The sequence below is a fragment of the Syngnathoides biaculeatus genome, chromosome 14 (assembly GCF_019802595.1).
Source record: "Syngnathoides biaculeatus isolate LvHL_M chromosome 14, ASM1980259v1, whole genome shotgun sequence".
Classification (NCBI taxonomy): domain Eukaryota; kingdom Metazoa; phylum Chordata; class Actinopteri; order Syngnathiformes; family Syngnathidae; genus Syngnathoides; species Syngnathoides biaculeatus.
In genome coordinates this window covers 15985568-16008117 of record NC_084653.1, presented here as the reverse complement: position 1 = coordinate 16008117, position 22550 = coordinate 15985568, and the positions used below count along the sequence as shown (strand labels likewise).

The following is a 22550-nucleotide window of genomic DNA, read 5'->3' as shown; positions in this document are numbered from 1 at the left end:
CCATGGATGAGCAGTGCAAACATGTGCCACATCTGTTGTGGCGGCAGATTCTTTTTAAAATGCACAATTGTCAAATGAGACAAAAAGCCATCTTTTTTACTCTCTTTTTAATTTATTAGGCCTCTTCATCCAATTGCTGTTTCTATTATTTGCTTTTGGCTTCATTTAGATCTTGAAATATTTTTTTGATAACAAAGATGCTTGAATGCTTAATACATGTTTATTCATGTATTAAGAGAGTCCCTTTTTTTTAAAATGTCTTATACATATAGCGCTTCCCACGAAGTTCTCAGAGCTTCAAGAGGCTGACAGGAACAAGACCTTCCAAGAGGGCTGCACCATTGTCCTCAGCTGTGAGGTCTCTCAGGATTCTGTAGTTGACTGGTACAAAGATGGGCTCAAACTACAACAACAAAACAATTTGGAGATCCAAACAGACGGTCTAAGAAGAACACTTTTGATCCCTTCAGCTGAAACCACACACAGTGGAAAGTATGAATGTGCAACATCTGACGACAACGTCACATTCAAAGTGGACGTAAAAGGTGATCGATTTACTCTCTCTTACCCTCTTCTTTTGTTATTTACCGCACATTGAATCATTTTCTTCTGTTTTCTATTAGCAGTAAACTTTCAACTATCTTGGCTGTCTCCAAGTATGACAATCTGTCAGGATACTCAAAATTTACATTGTTGTTTACTCTTAGGCCAACTGCCACATATTGCGCCAATCCCGCATTCTGAAAAACACAGGATTATTGCAGCAGGTTCTCCGATTATTCTCCAGTGTGAGGTATCGGACTCAGTTGCCCAGGTTTCATGGATTAAAGATGAGGCTGAACTCTTTTGCAAAACCGGCCTCGACATGAAAAGAGATGGGTACCTCCGAAAATTAATAATTCACTCTGCCAAAACATCAGACTCGGGTCTCTACGGCTGTAAACTTGCTGAAGATGTTGTCACATTTCATGTGAACGTCCAAGGTGGGATTTTCTTGTGTTGAGTTAACACAGGATCGATCACAATGAGCACAATGTTTTAGAATGAGTTACAGCCAAAGATCTTCTCTCATCTCATTTTTAATCTCCAAATATTTTCCATTTACCAGCTGCTCCTGTAAAGTTTGCAGCAATTCCAGACAGAGAAAGGAACAAAATGGTAGTGTCAGGCTGCCCAGTTAAGATGCAATGTGAAGTCTCAGAGCCAACTGCCGAAGTCCAGTGGCATAAGGACGGCGGACAACTGCTGCCAAAAAGTGATTTTGAAATACAAACTGAAGAGACATTGAGAGCATTGATTATTAAAGCTGCAGAAGTCAGACACTCCGGTGTGTACAGCTGTGATTCTGCAGATGACCACATAGAATTCAAGGTGGATGTTGCAGGTGATTTACATATTTTCAAAATAATTAACCTTTATTTTTGTGCAACTAAAACAACTATACGACTTGACATTGTTTTAATACTGTGAGACAACGTACACGACGGTAGGTTAAAGTTGCTTAATCATTGAGAATGAAAAACCTGCAGTGTCCTTAAATTTTTTTCCTCTCACTTTTGTGATCTGCTGTTTGGTTTGGTCTGGTCTAACCGGTGTCGTCAACCCTGGTTTCAACACAAAATCTCAGATAAATGGACTGCATGCTAGTCGACCCGCAAGTACAATATGTTCTTCCATCTTTTAGCTGTAATCTGGTGTACTGTATGTGACAAAGCCAAGCGTGGCAAATATTGATTCATTAAATGTTGAAGCTCTGCAATTCTTGTAGCACTGATTTTATTCTCAGCTGTTCCAGAAGTTAAAGCCAGGCAGGCAGTTGAAGCAGGCGATACAGACAAAACACAACGCAAGGGCTCATGCTCCACAGACCACCCTGCCATGCATAAGGATGGAATAAAGCATTTTTCCAAATCAGCAACAAAGATTGATTCGGAAGACCTCACTAGGACACCTGATCTGGACTCAGCGATGTCTTCAGTCTCTGGGGTGTACGGTTGTAAAAGTGATGATGGGTCAGAGTCCAACGATTGCTATGTGGAGGTGAAAGGTGATATGCATAGCTTTTTCTTCTCAAGATTTCATGGTAGAGTTGTGTACTCTGCCACGACTTCTAATATCATTGAAAAGTAAAACCACCCGTCAAAACGCTCTAATTCCATCATACGTACTTCAAGTACTTCACATTCCATTGTTACACTGCTTGAAATATAATTAACATCCATTTCTAACGTTAATGTGGAGTGGTAAAATAAAAAGTGTGGAAAAAATCCATCACCGCATGTTTTAACTGCTGTGTGGCTGCTGTGTACGTGAACTCGAAGAGTGAGTCAAAAGTACTGATTAGTGTAAATTTCCTTTATGTGCCTTGTTCTTCAGCCCCACCTGTAACATTTGCTGACATCCCAGAGGAGGAGGTTTTCAAGAGCGTGGTGGAGAACTCTCAGCTCAGCCTGTTGTGTGAAGTGTCGAAGGTCGATGCTGTTGTCCAGTGGTACAAGGACGGAGCGATAATCCAGCCGAGTGGGAAAATTACCATCCGATCTGAAGCAACAAAGAGGCATCTCACAATTGAATCATCCGAGCTATCTGATTCAGGCATTTACACGTGCCGTGTAGGAGATAACACTGTAATCTTCAAGGTCAATGTTCGAGGTAAGAATGTCTTATTTTGCACAAATACAGTTAAACTTAAGAATGCCAATTGGTTAGGTGTGCATTTCTTACCGTTCCTTCCAAGAACCTCCAGTGATGATCATATACCCCAAGGAAGATGTCCACCTTGACCGTCATGTACCTGAGGAAATTATTCTCAGCTGTGAACTGTCTCGTCCAAACGGAGTGGTAAGCTGGTACAAAGATGGCCAAAAGCTCCAGAAGAGTGAGAATATCAAACTGAAGGTTGAAGGCCCCTATCGACGACTCAAGATTCTTAAGAGTGGAGTTGAGGATTCTGGAGAATACGTCTGTGATACAGATGACGATTCAATATTTTTTAATCTCACTATTACAGGTAAAATCCATAAAATTGTGTGTGTGTGTGTGTGTGTGTGTGTGTGTGTGTGTGTGTGTTGTTTGGTTGGGTTTTATGACATAGAGGTAGAGAGGTAATGACCCTATGAATGCTATTGTCCCTTCCAAGTCTCATTTATAATATACTAGCCAATGATTCTACCCTTGTCTACAGATGAGCTGGAAGGCAGGTACTAATTAGAAACACAAGACACTTTTATTAACCCATAACTAGATTCCTTCACATGAAACATAGCCTACAGGCTCTGTTTTAGATGATCAAAAAAGTCAGTCGGTTAAATTAGACTAGACTAAGATTTCATTTGTAGTCTGGCAATGGATAGGTGAACATCTACTATGGTCAGAAACTCCTTTTACAGAAGTCTGTAACAACACCACCAAAACTGTTTTGCTTATTAGATTTCTGCACGTCAATGGATTTGTTTTGGAATACCCAGGGTTACAAAACCTATACTCAAAATTTCCATGGGACAGAAAAGCTCCCAAAAGTAGACTGATTTAATTTAATGTTACAAGTCGATGTTGAGAGTGCTGAAATTTGTTTTCGTTTGAGGGCTTTAACCAAACAATTTGATTTTGTCAATATTTAGAACCTCCAGTGAAGATTGTATCTCCTAGTCAGTCCCAAATGGAACTGTGCCAGCAGATGTCAGAGAGGATGGTACTGAGCTGCGAGATCTCACGGCCAAATGCACTGGTCCGTTGGTACAGAGATGGTCTCGAGGTAGAGGAGAGCGACAACCTCATACTGGAGGTAGACGGTGTCTACAGACGGCTCATTATCCCCAAAACCACTGTAAAAGATTCCGCTGAATATGTCTGTGACACAACAGATGACTCCATGACATTCTTTGTGAATATAGCTGGTAAGAAAAGGCATAACAATACAATGTGAAAAGTTTTATGATGAACCGCATTTCACCACATTTCATACATTCACAGAGCCTCCTGTCCGCTTCGTCCGTTCACGAAAGATAGTAAACAGACTGGAAAAACTCATTGGTGAAACTTTGGTTCTGGACTGTGAAGTCTCTCGACCGAATGCTGTGGTTGTCTGGAAGAAAAATGGAGAAGAAGTGGAAGATTCCAAAAATGTCACAGTCCTTGAAGACGGTCTAATACGTCAATTAACTGTTCATTCACTGACTGTAGAAGATGTGGGTACCTATGTCTGTGATGCCAAAGATGATGTGATGGATTTTCACGTTAAAGTGAAAGGTAGGTCATAATTATTAGTCATCTACATCATAATGTTTTAAAGATTGTGTATTCAATGTCTCTTCTTGTTTGTTCTCAGAGTTGCCCGTACAAATCATTGGGAAAACCAATGCAAAAACCGAAAAGCAATTCCTAGTTTCTGATGACATAATTCTAGTGTGTGAACTGTCCAGACCAAATGCTTCTGTCAGTTGGTACAAAGACAATCAACCAATTGACAACACTGAGCGTTACTGTAGCGAAGAGCAAGGTGTTTTCCGATCATTGGTCGTCCTAAACGCTTCGCTCGAGGATTCGGGAGAGTACACTTGTGATGCAGTGGATGATAAGATGGTCTTCCACATCACAGTTGCAGGTAATTTCCTTATTATGACATTTCTTTGATCAGGAAGACGTTTACTGCTAATGTTTTGTTTTTTGTTTAGATCCTCCAGTCAAGATTGTTGGAAATTCTGGCAACCCGGAGCATCATATATTAGTAGCGGGAGAAGAACTTATTTTAGAGTGTGAGGTGTCTCGGGCAAATGCCACCGTTCAGTGGCTCTGCAATGACAAGATACTGAAAGCAGACACCCGGATGAAAATTTACTGCCACGACGTCACAAGAAAACTTACTCTCTCCAGACTTCAGCCATCAGACTCCGGAAAATATGTTTGTGATGCAGCAGATGACAAGATGATCACAATTGTTGATGTCCAGGGTATGATAAGAATGTGAATATCTTAAAATACCTTATGAACAACATGTATTCGATTGAAATTCATCTTTAACTTCTCATTTTTCACCCTGCAGAAGAGCCAGTCAAGTTTGTGAATAAAAAGGCAACTAATAAAATCTTAGCCTATGAAAGTGAAAGTGCAACACTTTGTGCCACTGTGAGCCAAGACAAAGATAATGTGCGCTGGCTGAAAGATGGCCAATTACTGAACAAGGATAACGTTCACATCTCCAGCGAGGGTTGTACCCACAAGCTCACCATTAATCCCCTGCAGCTGTCAGATTCTGGAGACTATGTCTGTGATATACATACAGACGATATGATTTTCAGTCTTTTTGTGAAAGGTAAGTATTTCAGAATCGAATCACAAGGAGATGCCCGTCTCCATCAGAAATATTTCCTGTCAACAAGTTAACTTCTCTACTATGATATTCTAAACAACCTCGTCAGAAATGAAGGTGAAATTCATCCGCCCACTGGAGAATGTTACGTCTCTGAAGGGCAGCAGCCTCACGTTACGATGTGAGATCAATAAGCCAAAAGGAGACGTCCAATGGGTGAAAGATGGCCAAGAGATCTTGCCAAGCCGTCGCTACAGAATAAGGGCACAAGGTCGAGAGCGAAGTTTCATGATCTTTGAAGTGCTTGACGAAGACGCAGGCCAATATGCCTGCGAAAGCACAGATGACAGAACTTTTGCTACTGTCACTGTTAAAAGTAAGTAAATGTCAAAATTATTTGATCTTTTAAAAATTTGTCTCAATGACTTTGCCAATGAAAATGAACGTGACAATTTCTACTCTCCCAGCCCCTCGTGTTGTGGAGTTCATAGCAGAACTCCGTAACATCACAGTTCGTGAGGGGGAAGACGCCGTTTTTAAGTGTGTGGTTTCACCAGTGGACACTCAGTTGGTGTTTTGCCTGAATGGCAAACAGGTAGCCTGGAATGAGCGCACTGATGTTTCCAGCAATGGACTGTGCCACATGCTCCGCATCCGCAACTGCAAGGTTTCAGATGCCGGCATGGTGACAGCTGATGCGGAGGGATTGATATCAAAGGCTGAACTCAGAGTTCAAGGTGAGTGTCCTGTCCATCAACAAATTAAGCTTTTCCTACATATTTGTCACAGTCCCAATTTTTTATTTGACTTTTGTGAAGAGTTGACTTCACTGCCACTATGAAGAGCTCATATCTTATTTTTTTTTGCTGTCAAGTCAAAACAAAGTCAGAAACGTGGAAGTTGACTCACTCATATCTGAAGGCTACACTGTATGTTTTCAATAGCCATCCATCCATTTTCTGAGCCACTTATCCTCACGAGGGTCGCGGGAATGCTGGAGCCAATCCCAGCTGTCAACTGGCAGGAGACAGGTTACACCCTGAACTGGGTGCCAGCCAATCGCAGGGCACATGGAGACTGACAACAGTCGCACTCGCAATCACACCTACGGACAATTTAAAGTCTCCAATTAAGGCATGTTTTTGGGATGCGGGTAGAAACCGGAGTGCCTGGAGAAAACCCACACAGGTACAGGCAGAATATGCAAACTCCACACAGGTGGGGCCGGAATTTGAACGCTGGTCCTCAGAATTGTGAGGCCAACGCTCTACAGCTGCTCCAATGTGCCGCCCTGCTTTTCATCAGACCAATAAATACTTACGCACATATACTAGTAAAATCTACTTTAGTACAGTAATAATTCCAAGCATTTGTTCTTCATTATCTCCCAGAACTTTAAACCGGCTAGCACTGTCATCGGCGTCATTCATTCTTTTTTTGTGTTTTTTTTTGTTTTTTTTTTTTTTTTCAGAACAGCAGGTAATGTTCACTAAGAAGATGACAGCAGTTACAGCTGAGGAATACGCCGAGGCGACCCTGCAGGTCGAGGTGAGCCTCGATTCAACGGAAGTGCAATGGATGAGGCAAGGGGTGCTGATCCACCCCGGGGCCAAGTACACCCTGAAAAACAAGGGCAACAAACACAGCCTCACTATCCACAAACTGGCCATGTCCGACCAGGGCACATACAGCTGCGAGACCCTTCATGACTGCACGCAAGCTCAGCTCATGGTGGAACGTGAGTGCGCACGTTTCCGCTATGCCGCCGCTGTTGTTTATTTACCTCTATTGCTGATGTTGCCGCATCTTGCGAACGCTCCTCCCGTGCACGTCAAGGAATCAATAACTGAGTATGAGTAATTTGAGTGCGCAAGGACCAGCGGGGCGCATTTACTGAGAAGTGATTGCAACTGACAGCTGACTACCACCCTGAATTCAACTTCCACTGTGAGAGCAGTCGCTGTATTTGTGGGATATAAGCGCAGGCAGCAAACGTAATCACACTTTGTATCAAAGAAAATATATATATACTAAAACTAGAAATATTGATCCAATTGCTTCAATAAAATAACAGTACAAAGCACTGAAAAACACTTTATTTCAAAAGCTTTTGTTGCGAATTTCTGAGAGACGTTGGCAAAGTGAGTCACTCAAAATATTTATTGAGAAGATTTCATGCCGGACGCCGGGATTCGAACATAAATATTTGAAAACTCTGCTATATTGGATTTCATTGTAGGTGCATGTCCACTGTGAGAGAGATAATCTAAAAAGAAAAATCTAACAATCACAATGTGTGATATATATATATATATATATATATATTTTTTTTTTTTTTAAATTTATTTTTATTTTTTTTTGAACCAAGGCTGCGGTAATGAGTTGAGCCGTAAAAACTATTAAGTAACAAGTATCAACACAGAAACAAAAGGGTCAAGGTCAATTACTGTATTTTAAAAGCTCTTTAAGAGTATCAGTCATTAAGCTGGTGATCTGTGATGGTCTGTGATAAAAAAAAATAATTTGGGCAATTATGGCAATTGTATTGAAATAGAGGCCCTAAAAGGGAAATTACTTATGCAAATTACTAATAGTCATAGTACAGTAAAAAGTTAGCAGTTTCAATGGTGACGGTGCCCAGGGGCACACACGTCCTGTAAACACAATTATTCCTGTGACCCTCCGCCCACAAGGCGACTTAAGGTCTGTTCTTTCATCACACGTAGGGGTGGGAAGGGGAAAGTCAGAGCCTGAGGCTGCTGGCATCCCCATTGAATTTGGATCAGCCCTCATTGCTGCTAAATTTACACCCTGGCCTTCAAAACCAAGGTTGTTGTCATCAGGTCTCCAAAATAAACACTCCATTTTTTCCACAGGGAATGGTCGCCTACGTTAAAAACGCTGAAATATGTTGGCAGTTTCGACAACGGCTTTCGCGTAAAGCCCCCACGCTCAGATGAGCAAAATGTCAGAAGACTGTGATGTTCAAAACAGAATCGCAGCCAGGAATATGGAAACAACCTGCTCAGTGTTTGAAACGTTACCTCGGTTTAAGTACTATTTGGATCGTTACCTGGAAAACAAAACAAATTGAAGAAAGGGCCCCCATCATTTTCGTGGTGACCAAGTTTAAATGTTATACTCCCCCAGCATTAGATAGTGTGAACAAAAAAAAAAAACTCTTCAATTCGTTATTTTACTAATATATCTTAATGTTGATCTGCACCATTTTAGCATACATACATTAGTTTTTCTTTCATTTGTTTGCTATTTCGCACAAATGAATAGAACATTTTTAAATGAAGATGTGCATTTGTTTATTTTGCTAATTTGCCCAATTGCTGCAAGCCTGCATAATTGATACACAATTATGAAAAATTAACCAAAACATTTAATAAATTAAATTATATTACTAATATTCTTTGTTGCATTATTAACAATTATTGTTTTAAGGCATTGAATTATTTTATTTATATCACAATGTAAAATGTAAATAAGATGTTTTTGAATTCATTTTAGGAAAAAACACTAATGCTGAAGCTGAGCTATGAACATGACAGTCGTTCTGATCATGTAATTGCTCAGTTGGCCTGATTTGAGGTTGGCAGATGCCCACTCCTGATCTAATATGAAGAATTCACCCAAAATCACAACATGAACCCAAAACGTGCTGTTCAGTTTTAGCATCGGCCCATAAAACGTGTTCATACGTCCTGTTATGATAGACGTCCGTCAATTATGACACCCTAAATTACCCCCCACCGCCCCCAAAAAATGGATCCCAAATTTACAGGATAGTTTTGGTCCAAAAAAAAAAGATATGCTGATAGCTGAATGGGAATGCAGCATAGAAAAGCAAAGAAATTTCATATTTTATAAATTTTATCCTTGCAGCTCGAAAAATCACAATCAAGAAAGCCCTGACGGACATCAAAACCATGGAGAGAGAGACGGCCTCATTTGAGGTGGAACTGTCCCACCCCAACGTCGCCGGCACCTGGTGGAGAAATGGAAACCAGCTTAAGATGACAAATCACTTTCGTATGAGCGCCCAGGGCCGAGTCCACGGCTTGACTATATCCAACCTCTCGGTGGAAGACTCCGGCACCTTCATGTTCTGTGTGGAGAAGCTGAAAACGTCAGGGAGGCTTGTTGTCAAGGGTAGGCCGTTTTAGGATTCAGACCCCTTTCATTGCTTGGCTTTACACTGCTGCTCTATTAGGCCCACTCCCATTTAGTGCCGCAGGGGTCCAAGTCACAGTTTCCCTTTGAGGGCTGTTAATGACTGTGAAACCATTTAAATGCCTCGTTAGCATTTATTACATATCGTTGCTGTCAGGAGGAATCCATCCATGCCCAAAATCACCACTTTTCAAGAAAAAAAAAATGCCATTTGCTTCTACTGCTATCACATAACACTCAACACCACAATCAGCAAGAACACCAACACAAAACCATGTTTAATTGCTGAATATATATCTTAAAATATTACTAATTTCTCATGGCATCATTGATTAAATTAGCCTTATCTTTCCTAAGCATTTTAACTTTTTGTTCTAAATAATAACCATCCAAACTTTCGATCTTGAGACGACATAACACCACACAGCTCCCGCGGACTGAGGACAAGGCGGAGTTTCACGAGCCTTAGTTCAAACGTTTATAGATTTGTTCTCAAGCTATTTTCAACACTTTAAATTGCTTCATAATATGTAAAAATAACAGATGAAGTGGGGTTAGACCAATTATATTGATTTATCAAATAAATATTAAATTGACCACACGAGCCTGACGGCAACCTAGTACACAACAAATGAATGAAGAATGAGTTTTGAAATCAGAAATCTAAGATACAGTGGTTTATTCAACCAGTGGTTTTTTTTGTTTTTAAACGGGATTAATTACAAAAAATGCTTGAAAAATTATTACATGTGAAAAAAAACATTGGTCCAGATTTTTGGGGGAAAAAACATTACGTAGAGAAGCATGATTTTCTTCAGTGGGCCACAGAAAGTGATGTGGCTGGTCCGATCTGGCCCCCTGGGTTTCAAGTTTGACACCTGAGTTGTAAATATGATTTTTTTTTTTAATGAGAACAGCACACTTTTTGCCCTCAAAATTCAAGTCATCTTTTACCTTCTAATGGCATTTAGGGATACACACGAGACCTCAGATTGACAGCTAGAGTGGTCCAGTCAGTGCATATCAAATAACAGCTGATAGGAGGACTCGATAGGAGAATGGAGTGGCACTTTGGACCAGCTCACGTTCCAAACACGAAATAACCTCGCATGACCCATTGAAAAGCGACAGCTTTGCTCAAGTCTTTTCTGTCATCTGCTAGTTTAACCTCACGCTGTCAAAATAATCCACTCGCTGCCAAGTCACTTAGTTTTCATCCTGCTGAGCCGAGGTTGAGACTTTCATCCCGTTGATGACAACTGGATCAGAATGGCATCATGGTAAATAATGCATAATATAACTGTATGCTTCCTTGTAATTTGTTTTCATGAGATTTAGACCTTTACTTTCATTGCATTGTTAAACATTTTCTCATTAAAAAAATCTATAAATGAGTTAAGAATGAAAAAACATCGTAAGTCGAGTTTGCTGGCTCCAGAATTCCAGAAATCCCAGGATTCAATTCCTGTAATTGGTCTCTGTTGAGACATAATTATTGAATTCAGCGTTATTTGTGAAAGTGATGCCAGGGCCAATTTGTTTTATTGTATTTTTAATTTTTTTCCATGCGGTGTTGCTGAGTGCGATTCGAGTGTTCGTGTTTGGAATCCCTAACATAAATTCACCTGGACTAAATTAACCTGAATTTTGGCCTCTGTACAGTATTTGCACTTTTTTTTTTTGGAGGTCACATACAGTAGTTCAAAACTTTCTCTTGAAAAAATATTTTTCGACATCTTAACTCGTTCTCTCTCTGCCAGAACCTCCAGTGACAATTTTAAAAAAATTAGAGGACCAGAAATTCCCAGAGGGATCAGTAGTCTCCATCGAGTGTGAACTGTCAAGGCACAACGTGGACGTTAAATGGATGAAGGTGAGTACTCTTTGTAGTTGTCTTCAATGATACGGTGATATGGTCACATGGATAACTATGGTTTCAAAACACTTTGATATAATTTAAGTCATCTCAAAACATCAAGCTTCCTAACAAATTACTTAGATATGTTTTTTTTCTTCTTTTTATTTATAATGCACCAGAGGTGCACGTGTGTATGCTAAGTATTTTCACTAACGACCCAGGCTAAACTTAGCTCTCCTCAACATACAAAGGTATGCCACTTTATCTCTTTAGCAATATTTCCTCAACACCAATTTTTACTTAAGCCAGTACCACCTTGAAGTATTTTACTGTAAATAAAATGGGTTTTTCAGTGAATTGGGAGGGCAGGTTCCACCAAAACAAAATTTAAAAAAAGAGTGAATTGGTGAATTTGAGAATTAGGTTTTGCCAATTGATGGATGTTCCAAATGAATTTGCATTTATGTAAACAAAAGCTATTATGGTGTTCAGATTGTGAGTCATTTGTTTAATAAACACTGCTAATATTCTAAACATGACTGTATTCAAGGTGTCCTCCTCAATTTATGACTTTCAACATTCTGAAGTTAGACAATTTAAGATTGAGTTTAAAAGTATTTGTCGCCTTAGTTACTGCAGTACTTACTGTAATGCCTTTGTATTTTGATTTCTGTTCATGACCCACAAGTGATTTTTGAATGTTTGTTTTTTCTATCGGATTAGTGTAGGATCAAAATTACGGTTTCGTCACCACCATAGAAACAAAACTGTCATAAACCAAGGACCCTCCTGAATCTGAAAATCTTTTTCACTGTGTTTTGCCTTCCTTCTCAGAATGGCAGCGAGGTGAAGCCTGGCAGAAATGTGCGCATTTATTCGATTGGCCGAAAGCGATTTCTTCAGATCACCAAAAGTCTTGTTAGTGATTCGGGCATGTATACCTGTGAGGCCGGGGAAGTCTCAACAAGCTGCACTGTGGAGGTCTATGGTAAAGTCTGCTACTTTCAGTGTGGCACATCGACAAGAGCCACAGATTTTTTGTACTTTTTTTTCATTGATTGTTCATTGAGTGTATCATGAATACCAACTTGTACTGTGACATAATGAATCAGAAAAATCCTCTGAAAATAACTCAGCACACAACCATTGTTTTCTAAACCGCTAGCAACAAAAGTGACTACACCCCAAAGGGAAAAAAGTCCAAATGGAGTCAATCCACAAGGTAATATTTCAATGTGATAATGACCCCAAACACACTACCAAAAAGACACAGCAGAGGATAAATGTGATGGACTCGTCAAGTATCTCTTCAGACTTAAATCCGATTGAGCATGCTCAAACGGAGGTTGGAGGAGCACAAAGTCACTGATGCTGTTATGGAAGAGTAGAAAAATTAAGGCAGTGTTGAAAAATAACTACACATTGTGCCCAATTTTGACATTTCCACTTAGGGGTATACTCACGTTTGTTGCCAGCTGTTCAGAGATACTTGGCTGTGTGGAGAGTTATTTTGATGGGACAGTACTGTTACACTGTTATACAAGCAGTGCGCAGACTACTTTACGTAATAGTTTTTTTTTACTCAGCATTGTCCCATGAAAAGGTATATTTACAAAAATGAGAGGTGTACTCCCTTTTTTGAGACGCTTCACCTACAAAACATAAACAATTCTGAGTAAAACAAAAGTACTATAAGGACCGTAAGCTACTTTGCTTTACATTGACAGAACCTCACCACTGACCAGCTAACACACACTAACTCAGTGGTTCTCTAAGTCTGGTGCGAGTACCACCTGTGGTATGCAGGCTCCCTTCTATTTTGCGCAAAGTTTTTCCCCGTTGTGGCAAATTATCAAAATGGGTACTTCCGTCCTTGTGTTTGGTGGCACATTCTGCTGCCCTTCAGTTAATCACTGAATTAAATGTTCAAACTGTGTAAAATGTCACAGCGGCATCCAGTACAGTACATTTGACAAGTATGCCACAGTTGTATTTAAATGCAACTTTTTACCCCATTATTAGTGAACACATTGGCCTCATAGATGACTGTATTTTAATGTTGGGGATAATGGTGGTACTGAGAGAGCCAAATGGTTCTGAAGTGGTGCTTTGTGTAAAAAAAAAAAAAAAAAAAAAAAAATTGAGAACCACTGCCATTACAGTTCATTCCAACACTGCCATCTGCTGGAACTGAGACTCTGCAGTAATTATAGTACAGGAATGGCATTGCTGTTTTGCTCGTTACAAAATGCAACACACACTGTACATGATGGAATAGCAAATCTAATGTTAATCTTAAACACAACTTTATACTACATGTATATTTCTCCAATTTCAGAACGGGAGCTGCTGGTCGTGCAGGGACTCGAGGATTTAAACATCGCAGAAGATCAGAACGCCGTATTTGTTTGTGAAATCTCATTGGAAGACGTCCCAGGAGAATGGTACAAAAACGGAGAGATGATTTACCCGACAAGTACCATCAAGACCCGACAGGAAGGTCAGTGGAATTACTGATGAATGAAGAAATTTTTGTCAAATAATGCACTCTGGCAGTGTTAGTTAGCCAAATATAAAATCTGCAATCTTGTGCACTGTTTACAGATTGAAGTTTTTAAATAATGGCAACCGAAATGGATTTTCATGCATGCCAAAAAGTTTCACACAAAATAAAAATAAAGACGTTTGAATTTCAAACAACCATTACAGTTTCAAGTCAGGGTTTGGCTTTAAAGGAAGATTTCAAACCATGACTAGGGTTTTATAACTCACTTTTCAAGAGTGAATTATGGTTTTGAGCAAGGTCTAGATTTTTTAGATATGGTTAGGGTTTTGAAACATGGGTTAGGGATTCAAATAAAAGTTTCAAAATAGAGTTTTAAACCATGTATACATTTTCAACTATTAGGATTTTGTAACAAGGCTTTCAAGCCAGGGTTGGATTTCAAAAGCTGGTTTTCAAGGCAAGGATAGAGTTTTAAACGAGGATCAGGATTTTAAAATATGGTTTCACCCTTTGGTTTGATATTCAAAATATTGTTTCCTATTGGTTTTTAAAGCAGGATTTCAAACTATGGTTTGGCTTAAAAACAGTAGAGAAAGTTGCAAATGAAATGTTTTAACCTGTGTTAGACTCCCAATGTTGGGTTTCAAGCCGGTGTTAAGATCTAAAACAAGTGTTAGGGTTTTATTATAATGTGAGTTTTCTTTCTCACTCAAAACTGTATTTCCTGCTATATTGTGGGTTTTTCAGGGACCAAATACTTTCTCCTCATGTGCAATGTGTGACCAGAAGACTCTGGAGAGATCAAATTTGTCGCCAGACATGTGGAGTCTGTTGCTAAACTGCACGTGAAAGGTACATTTGCAGCCATAACTGCTTTCCTCGTTCTGGGAAGTCGTGATCGAAATGTCCGAACTAAGCACCGGTGTCATTCCTCAGAGATTCCCCTGAGCATCGTGAAACCTCTGCAGGATAAAACCGCCCTGGAGAAGACCCGAGTGATGCTGGACTGCACCGTGTCCAACCCGAGATGCAGCATCCGCTGGTTCAAAGGCAGTGACGTCATTCTGCCCTCCGAACGCTTCGAGATCAGCAGCGAGGGCTGCTATCGAAAACTTATCATCCAGCAGGTGGCGATAGAGGACCAGGGCACCTACAGCATGCAGGTCGGAGAGAGCACGTGCTCGGCGAAACTCACAGTGGAGGGTAAGAGTCTTAAATCTGAAAATACGAATAAATAAATAAAAATGCAATTTGACACTTGTCCAAAAAATGATAATTGATTTCATGCCATCTTGATTTTTTTTTTTTATGGGTAAATGTCTTCCATGCTAAAACAACCAGGCTTAAAATCCTATTTTCAAAATGTTATTGATGAGTTTGAATTTTAGGAATTTATAGGAAAGGCAATCTTGAGTGACAAAGCAAATAATAATGGCCCACTGAAATACACGTCTTGCATCACGGTAAGGACATAATTGCAGAAAAATTGTGATTGTTGTCCTTCACACTTGTGGATGCAAGTGCATGAGTGATCTTATCTAGTTGTTAAACCTTGTCTTTATACAACCGAAATAACAGTAAAGACACACAATCATTCTGACACTTTCAAAAATCAAATATCGACAAATTAATATCGACTCCAAAAATCAATTATCGCCCACCACACCCCCTTGACCACTAATAATCGGTATTGGCATTGGCTGACCAAAAAAAAAAAAAAATACATTGGTCTCGCTCTAGTATATTTTTTAAAAGCACAACAGTACATAAAATGTAAGCGGTGTACAATATTTAATAAATTGGATTAAGACTTCCTTTTTTCTCCACTAGATGTAAACTAAAATCTAAATCTAAAAAAACAACAACATTCAAACCTTTCGTGTACCGACGCAGTTCAGACTGTGCTGATGGTCCAAGAACTGCGAGACGTGGAGGTCGTAGCCCCCACTGAAGCCTGCTTCGAATGCGAGGTGTCTGCCCCCGTCCAGAAGCCGCCGATGTGGACCCTAAATGGGGAACCTCTGCACCCGGGGGCCCAGGTAGGCCTGGAGAAGCAGGGCCTGGTCTACAGGCTGACCCTCAAGCAAACCTCCACGAGCATGAGCGGAGCGGTGGTGTTCACGTGTGGAAAGGCAAAAAGTGCGGCCCATCTTCGGGTGTTGAGTAAGTTAACATTTTTTTTTTTTACCTTTTTTATTTAAATACCACAACAAATAATCAAAAGGTAGCACAGTGGCACAGCTGAAAAACATTCGCCTAACAGTTCTGAGGACTGGGGTGTGGAGTTTGCATGTTCTCCCCGCCTGTGTGGGTTTTCTCCGGGCACTCCTCTTTCCTTCCATATCCCAAAAACATGCAACATTAATTGGACACTCTAAATTGCCCTGAGGTGTGATTGTGAGTGTGACTTTTTGTCTCTATGTGCCCTGCGATTGGTTGACAACCAGTTCAGGATGTACCTGGCCTCCTGTCCGTTGACAGCTGGGATATACTCCAGCACTCCCCGCGACCCTCGTGAGGATAAGCGGCTAAGAAAATGGAGGGATGGAGGTTTCTATTATGCTCCAATTTTTGCCGTAAAGACCTTGCTAAATAGAAAAGGAGTATTTTTGTCTGGGAATTATGTTAAAAAGATACAGCTTGACTGAGAGACAAGCTTTGTATGTTGTGGGTTTAGCCTGGGTTGTTAGGAGAAGTGACAGAAGGTCTTCTTCACCCCATGTGTATGTGCGCTATGGGCACATTTAAAAAAATCAAATAAGTCATCTGCAACCCGAGTCACAAGTTAAAAATAATATATTCCATGACAAGCCCCGTCCAGGCAAGACTAATTGCTCACGCCCTTCGCAAAGAAATGTCTCGTGCCTATTAATTGAAAAGATGCATGGTAGGAAATTGTGAAAGGGTGTCGAGTGTGATTTGGCCTCATCTGTGGCGCTTATAAATAGAGTGAACGTTTCGGCTTGAAGAGTGCCACATTTTGCAAATTGTAACGGGTGTTCGAAAGTTTCGCTCTATTCGTGGACGATGTGGGTCAGGCGGGAAAAGGCTCCCATCAAACTGAACTTCAAAAACATCTGAACCCATTTGGTCAGGAAAATAACTTTTGAATGAAAGCGTACAATGACATTTACTCAGATGTTAAATCAATGTGGTAAATGTGTGTGCTAGAATCGGGTCATAGTTGAATGGCTAATTTGAAGTCGCATTCTTCCTCTGCTCAAATTTTACAGGCGCTCCGTGAGTGACATCGACTGTCGCCAACCTTCAGAATTATTTTCATCTTGTGAAATTACTTTTGTCCTGACTTTGTACAAGTGTTAAGTGTTAAAAAGGCCCGGATTCAATACCATGTATTTTAATTATTTTGGGGTTATTTTGCGTTTGTCCTTTTTTTGTTTGTTTGTTTTTGTTTGGCTTTTTTTGTAAGTAGATTATCTTTTCGAAACCCAAATTTCCATTAGTATGAACAATGTTGCATTAAGTGTGTCATTTCATCTTCTTCGGAATTTAAGTAATTCAAAAAGCACTTAGAAATATATTGTAAATAATCGCACGTGTGAACATGGTTAAATTTTATGATTTCAATAAATTAAAAATCATGATAAATGTGTGTCTGATTTATTTGAAGCAATAAGTTACAGTTGTAATGCTATTTACAGTACATTTAAAAGATATGAGTTCCGGGGATGAAGTACTAAGTGGTAACCTATGTTTTGTATTTATTAATGAGTTTTAATTGTTACTTTTGACGCTCATGTTGAAAAGTTTTATCAGAAAATGTGATTATTTTCCTGGGTCAATTTGACCGCATGACATACTGTACTAATATTAGCGTAAAATGGCAGAAATTGAAAAAGAAAAAATCGCAATAAAAATGTGCACTGCACACATTTGTTTGCCAAATATGATGGTTTGTATTTTTTACTTGGTTATTTTTAACCATTTTTACGTTTGTTCATGAGGGATAATGTTACTGGCTCAGGCATGTTCACTTGTCCAAAAGTGTCTCACTCCCACAAAAAAAAAAAAAAAGAGACTTGTTCACTGCACAGTCTAATCAATATTTAGTACGTTACCTTTCAAGGATCTTGACTTATAGGGGGCGGTTAACTTGTTTTACATTTAAAGCATGAATCTTGAAACTTAATTTAATCTGCTAACATTTGAAATGTTGATTGCACGTTTTATGACAAAACACAAATCATGATTTTTATATGGACGATTTAACCTCGTGCAATTACAAAACATGCAGAAAATGGATAGATTAAAAAAATAAGCATTTCTATGAGGACATATGTGTATTTATTTTCAATAAACATGCTCTAATAATAAAAAGTTAAAAAATACATCAACCCGCTTTTTATTTGATCAGAATTTCATAATGGTTGCAAGTCAAAAATTTTTATGAAGCTATTAACAACCATGGTAAAAAAAAAAAAAGACAAGTTATTACCTACACAAGTATCAGTAAAGGCTGTAATATCTCCTGAACACTCACAGTCTTAAAAATGAACAACATTCACAACTTTTTACATCATATATTCTGTATAGTAAGTCCAAAGTAGTGTCACAATTCTTCCATGGGTGAATCCCTGTCTGTAATTCTGTTAATAAATAAATCAGTTATAGGTCCAGAGAAGGCCCAGAATAATTTGTTTCATGTTGTTGAACTTTGAACGCATTCTAAAATTGTACAAACATTTTTAATGACAAAAAATATGTTGTATTGCAAGATGAGCTTCACCACAAACAGCTCTACAAATCATAGAATTATTGTCTTGCAATAATATCTTGCAAGTTTCCTATTTTTTTCTAGCAGTATCTGTTGGAACTGGTGGGTCACTACAACCCCCCCCCCCCCCCCCCCGCCCCAACGCAAAAAACACAAACTTCAGATCTTGACTTGTGCTTTTCGGGTCCTTGTTTCAAACGAATTTCCAGTTGCTCTGAAATCATGCTGCTTGTGAGAAGGTTGAAGGTAGCAATCCCGATGTCAACGATTCCTTTCATCCCAGGCTCCTCTGCTCCTTGAGTACATCGTAGATGTCGTCCACGTTGGTTAGCCTTTCAAAAAAGGGGATCAGGTCGAGGAGTTCGCTATCCGATGTGTCATCAAACCAGGATACGACTGGAACCTACAGGATTAAAACATTCAAATGACATCTTTGGTACTTACAGACTGAGAGACAGTATTTATTCAAAGCATACCGCGTTGTCTGGGTGAAAGATGTAGGAGGCCGGGGAGTTATCAATGATGATGACTTTGTTGAGATCTCTCCCTAAATGGCTCAAGTCCTTGACGTAATTCCCTTTGTGGAAGACGCATGCCTCCCTAAAGAGACGGCTTCGGAAGGCTCCCCATTGGTCCAAGACATCTGACACAGGATCTGCATACTGTGTGAACGCAATAGTACGACACTGGTACATTTAGCATTATTGACTCAACTCACACATTTGAAGTCATCAAATTACTGAGTGATTCAGTGTGAACAAGACACTGCTTAACACACAAGCTATGGCCAGTTTGGTGAAATAAATTCCTAAATACCAACCCAAAATGTAGCAAACGCAGACAGTCATAACAATGAAGACAGCAAGAAATGCACGTAAAGAGCAATGTTTAGCTTGATTTTCTACTATGACAATATTGTACTGTAGTTCAAAAAAGCATCTCAAAGAATTTTAGGAAGCAGCGGTATCTGCCAGCCCTACTTCCCATGATGTTAAGATGTCAGGACTGTCACAGTGGAGCACAGTGCCCAATGCTTAAAGCAGGAAATTGCCCGTGGAATGTTATTCATGTCATACAAGCAAAGCACAACTTCCATTTTTAAGTATATTTTCATGTAGATTACATGGAAAGTAGATAGAAGTGGAATTATAGTAGACAATAATTATTAACCAATTTACTTTTATCCCGTGAAGTAGAGCCTGAGGTCTTTGCTCAGCTATTTGTCTTTGGGCTTTTTTGGTAACAACTTAAGATTCCACAAGAGGCTGCCAAAGCCTTGGCTACTTAGAAAGTAGTACATTGTGTCAAGGAAGTATTGTTGAAGTGAGTTGTCCGGACAATTGTAAATATTTTTGTTTATCAGTGAGGTGCCAATTTAAACATGGATTATTCCTAAATGACGGCGAGTCTTGGCAGCACACCGCCACCAAATTCAATGTTGATGTGAAATTGATTTGAATTACATTTACTTTCATTTTCCAGTTGGTGCTTCTGAGCACGTTTTGGAAGGGGCAGAGGGTGTTTGGCTTGCCAAAAATATACATGTTTTCACCAGCACACACACGCTTGAGAAAAAAAAATTCTGTGATGTTGAGACGCCCAAAAAACACTGTTGCCCTTGGCTGTAAAGTTGGACTGCAATTTAAGTCCTTGGCGTTAAAAAAGGTCAACATCTTTATTGTGCACCTCTCAGTCAAACTTGTGCAGTTCAGTGTGAGAGACAGCCAACTAACCTTTGAGAGGCTTGCGGTGAATAAAACACATTCAAACATCTCTCCCATTCGCCTGAGGAATTCATCCACGTGGGGTCTCTTTGATACATAAACCTGAATGGGCAGTCAGAGGGGGGAAAAAAGCACAGAAATGTCAAATTTGATGCCTGTAACGTGAGCATCTTGAGATATTAATACAGTACAGGGACAGTACTGTCAAGAATGAACTCTTACTGTATATAGTTATAGTATTATATTGTGTTCCAGTGTTGTTTATACCATTTTAACCTTTATTTGGTCTGCTCTGTCTATTGCTCACTAGTTATTGGGGATTAAACATTAAAAAAAGAAAAAAAATGAAAATGTCTGAAGATTATTTTATTATAAGTCTACTATCCCTTGTAAATACCAAGAGAGAAAAAAAAAATCTATAGCTGTTCTTATTGCCATTGACCGGCCAACAAAATCTCTGTATATAGTTCTCTTCTAATGTTGATGAACATGTTTCTGCATCCCCAAGAATGTTTTTGAGTGTTTGACGAACCCACCTGGTGAACTGTTCCATCAATGTCCACCGGCGTAATGAAATCAGCGTTGTTCACGGGCTGTTAAAAAAAAAATGTACATGATTAAACATGAAAAACACGGCTCTTGTTAAGTTAAAAGCCAGCAAAATGAAAGAAACCAGAACTGAATCTGTTTAGCACAATCATGATCATGGCTTCTTTCGTTTTTTGTTCATCATCAATGAACAGGCCATTGGACCCCCATTATTGTGGAGAATGTTTTCAAAAGAATGCAGTTCAGCCAAAACATTTCTGCAATGTTGCATCTCCAATCTGCCTATGACACTTGCTTGTATTCTATGTTCATTCGAGCATACTCCCTGGTGAGTTTGTCAAAGTACCAACACTAGAAATCGCCCCAAAAAAATGCTGTTTCCCGGCAAAATGGCTTTTTCCATTTAATCTAAAGGAATTGGTCCTTGACACTTTTTTTTTTAAATGATAGACATGCACCGATTTTTGAGTCAATTGGGTAAGTTATGAAGTGTTTTTAACTGATGGTGTAGTGGTACCTTTTGCCCGACTTTAGTGCAAACAACGTCGGCTCAGTGTGAATGTGAGTTTGAATGCTTGTCTGTATCTTTGTGTGCCCTGCTGACTGACTGACAAACACTTCAGAGTGTAGTCCACCATTCACCCCAAGTCAGTTTAGATTTTTCACTCCCCAGATGGTGCTCTTGGGTTAATTTTTGTAGTGTAGCTCTTGGATCCCCTAAAGTACATAAACCAATGAAATGACACCAAGTAGGTGACATAAACACATGAATCGGAAATAAAGTGACAATGCAATATACTTGTATTGAGTTACTTCGATGGCATTTTATGTATTTTATGTATTAGTGTTGTTTTTGGTGTTTTCTGCACGTTAATAGCCTTGATAAATATTTTCAGTGAGCGCTGCTCTTCGCTTATTGTAAATATTGCGTCTAAGGACTTCTGTTTTCATGTGGCTCGTGCCAATAACCAGTGACATCTTTTAAGGACAGCCTCTAGCCCCAGATGGTCTTTATGTTCTTCAGATTCTATTACATTATTCTGACAAAAGACACAAAACCCCTTTGCTTTCAGAAGCAATAAAATGAATCCCTGAATTGTTTCAGAAAAGCTGCTTAAAGGTTATGTAGTGACTACTGTTTATTTATACAGACTGCATTTGTATCTGTCTTGTTTATTACATTTCATTACTGTGGGAATAAGAATAATATTGGAGTCTGCACGTGTGCACAAAATAAATGGAAATTTTTGAAAATCCAATCATTTCAAACTGTGTTTTTTTTAATTTCTGAACAAAATATAAGATAACGACACTGGGGTGAACAAGGTATTTGTAAAACTACTAATAAATTATTTGTGGCAACGCTGGTGTAACTTTCACTCATCACTTTCTCTGCTTGCGTCAAGCCTAGTCGATATCGCCCCCGACATCCATATACCCCATCGTGATTGGTAGGTTCGTCAGCTTGGTGATATTCATACAAAACTCGAGGGCCGCACTAACATTAAACTTTCATTTTCATTTTGTGGGGACCACAAAATGTCATCTGATGAGCCGCAAATGACCCGCGGACCATCAGTTTGAGACCCCTGGTATACAGTGTACAGAAAAGCTCCTCACTCTCAACTTACCGTGAAAGAGCTGTGTACTAAGGTTTCATCCAAGTCTATGACCACACAGATCTTCCC

The 22550-nt window shown here is 39.4% G+C and overlaps 1 protein-coding gene across 1 annotated transcript in view; it reads left to right on the top strand.

Annotated features, from left to right (window-relative positions):
• LOC133512674 (obscurin-like protein 1) overlaps positions 1 to 17696 on the top strand; it is a 34213-nt gene extending 16517 nt beyond the window's left edge. Inside the window, 18 exon segments of the mRNA XM_061842506.1 lie at positions 2377 to 2652; positions 2738 to 3010; positions 3621 to 3896; positions 3973 to 4248; positions 4328 to 4603; positions 4674 to 4949; positions 5042 to 5311; positions 5418 to 5684; positions 5776 to 6045; positions 6780 to 7046; positions 9203 to 9469; positions 11251 to 11363; positions 12183 to 12336; positions 13687 to 13848; positions 14602 to 14706; positions 14791 to 15057; positions 15748 to 16017; positions 17088 to 17696. Coding sequence (XP_061698490.1) covers positions 2377 to 2652; positions 2738 to 3010; positions 3621 to 3896; positions 3973 to 4248; positions 4328 to 4603; positions 4674 to 4949; positions 5042 to 5311; positions 5418 to 5684; positions 5776 to 6045; positions 6780 to 7046; positions 9203 to 9469; positions 11251 to 11363; positions 12183 to 12336; positions 13687 to 13848; positions 14602 to 14706; positions 14791 to 15057; positions 15748 to 16017; positions 17088 to 17098 — 4076 coding nt within the window. The 3' untranslated portion in view covers positions 17099 to 17696.
• The last annotated feature ends 4854 nt before the right edge of the window (positions 17697 to 22550 follow it).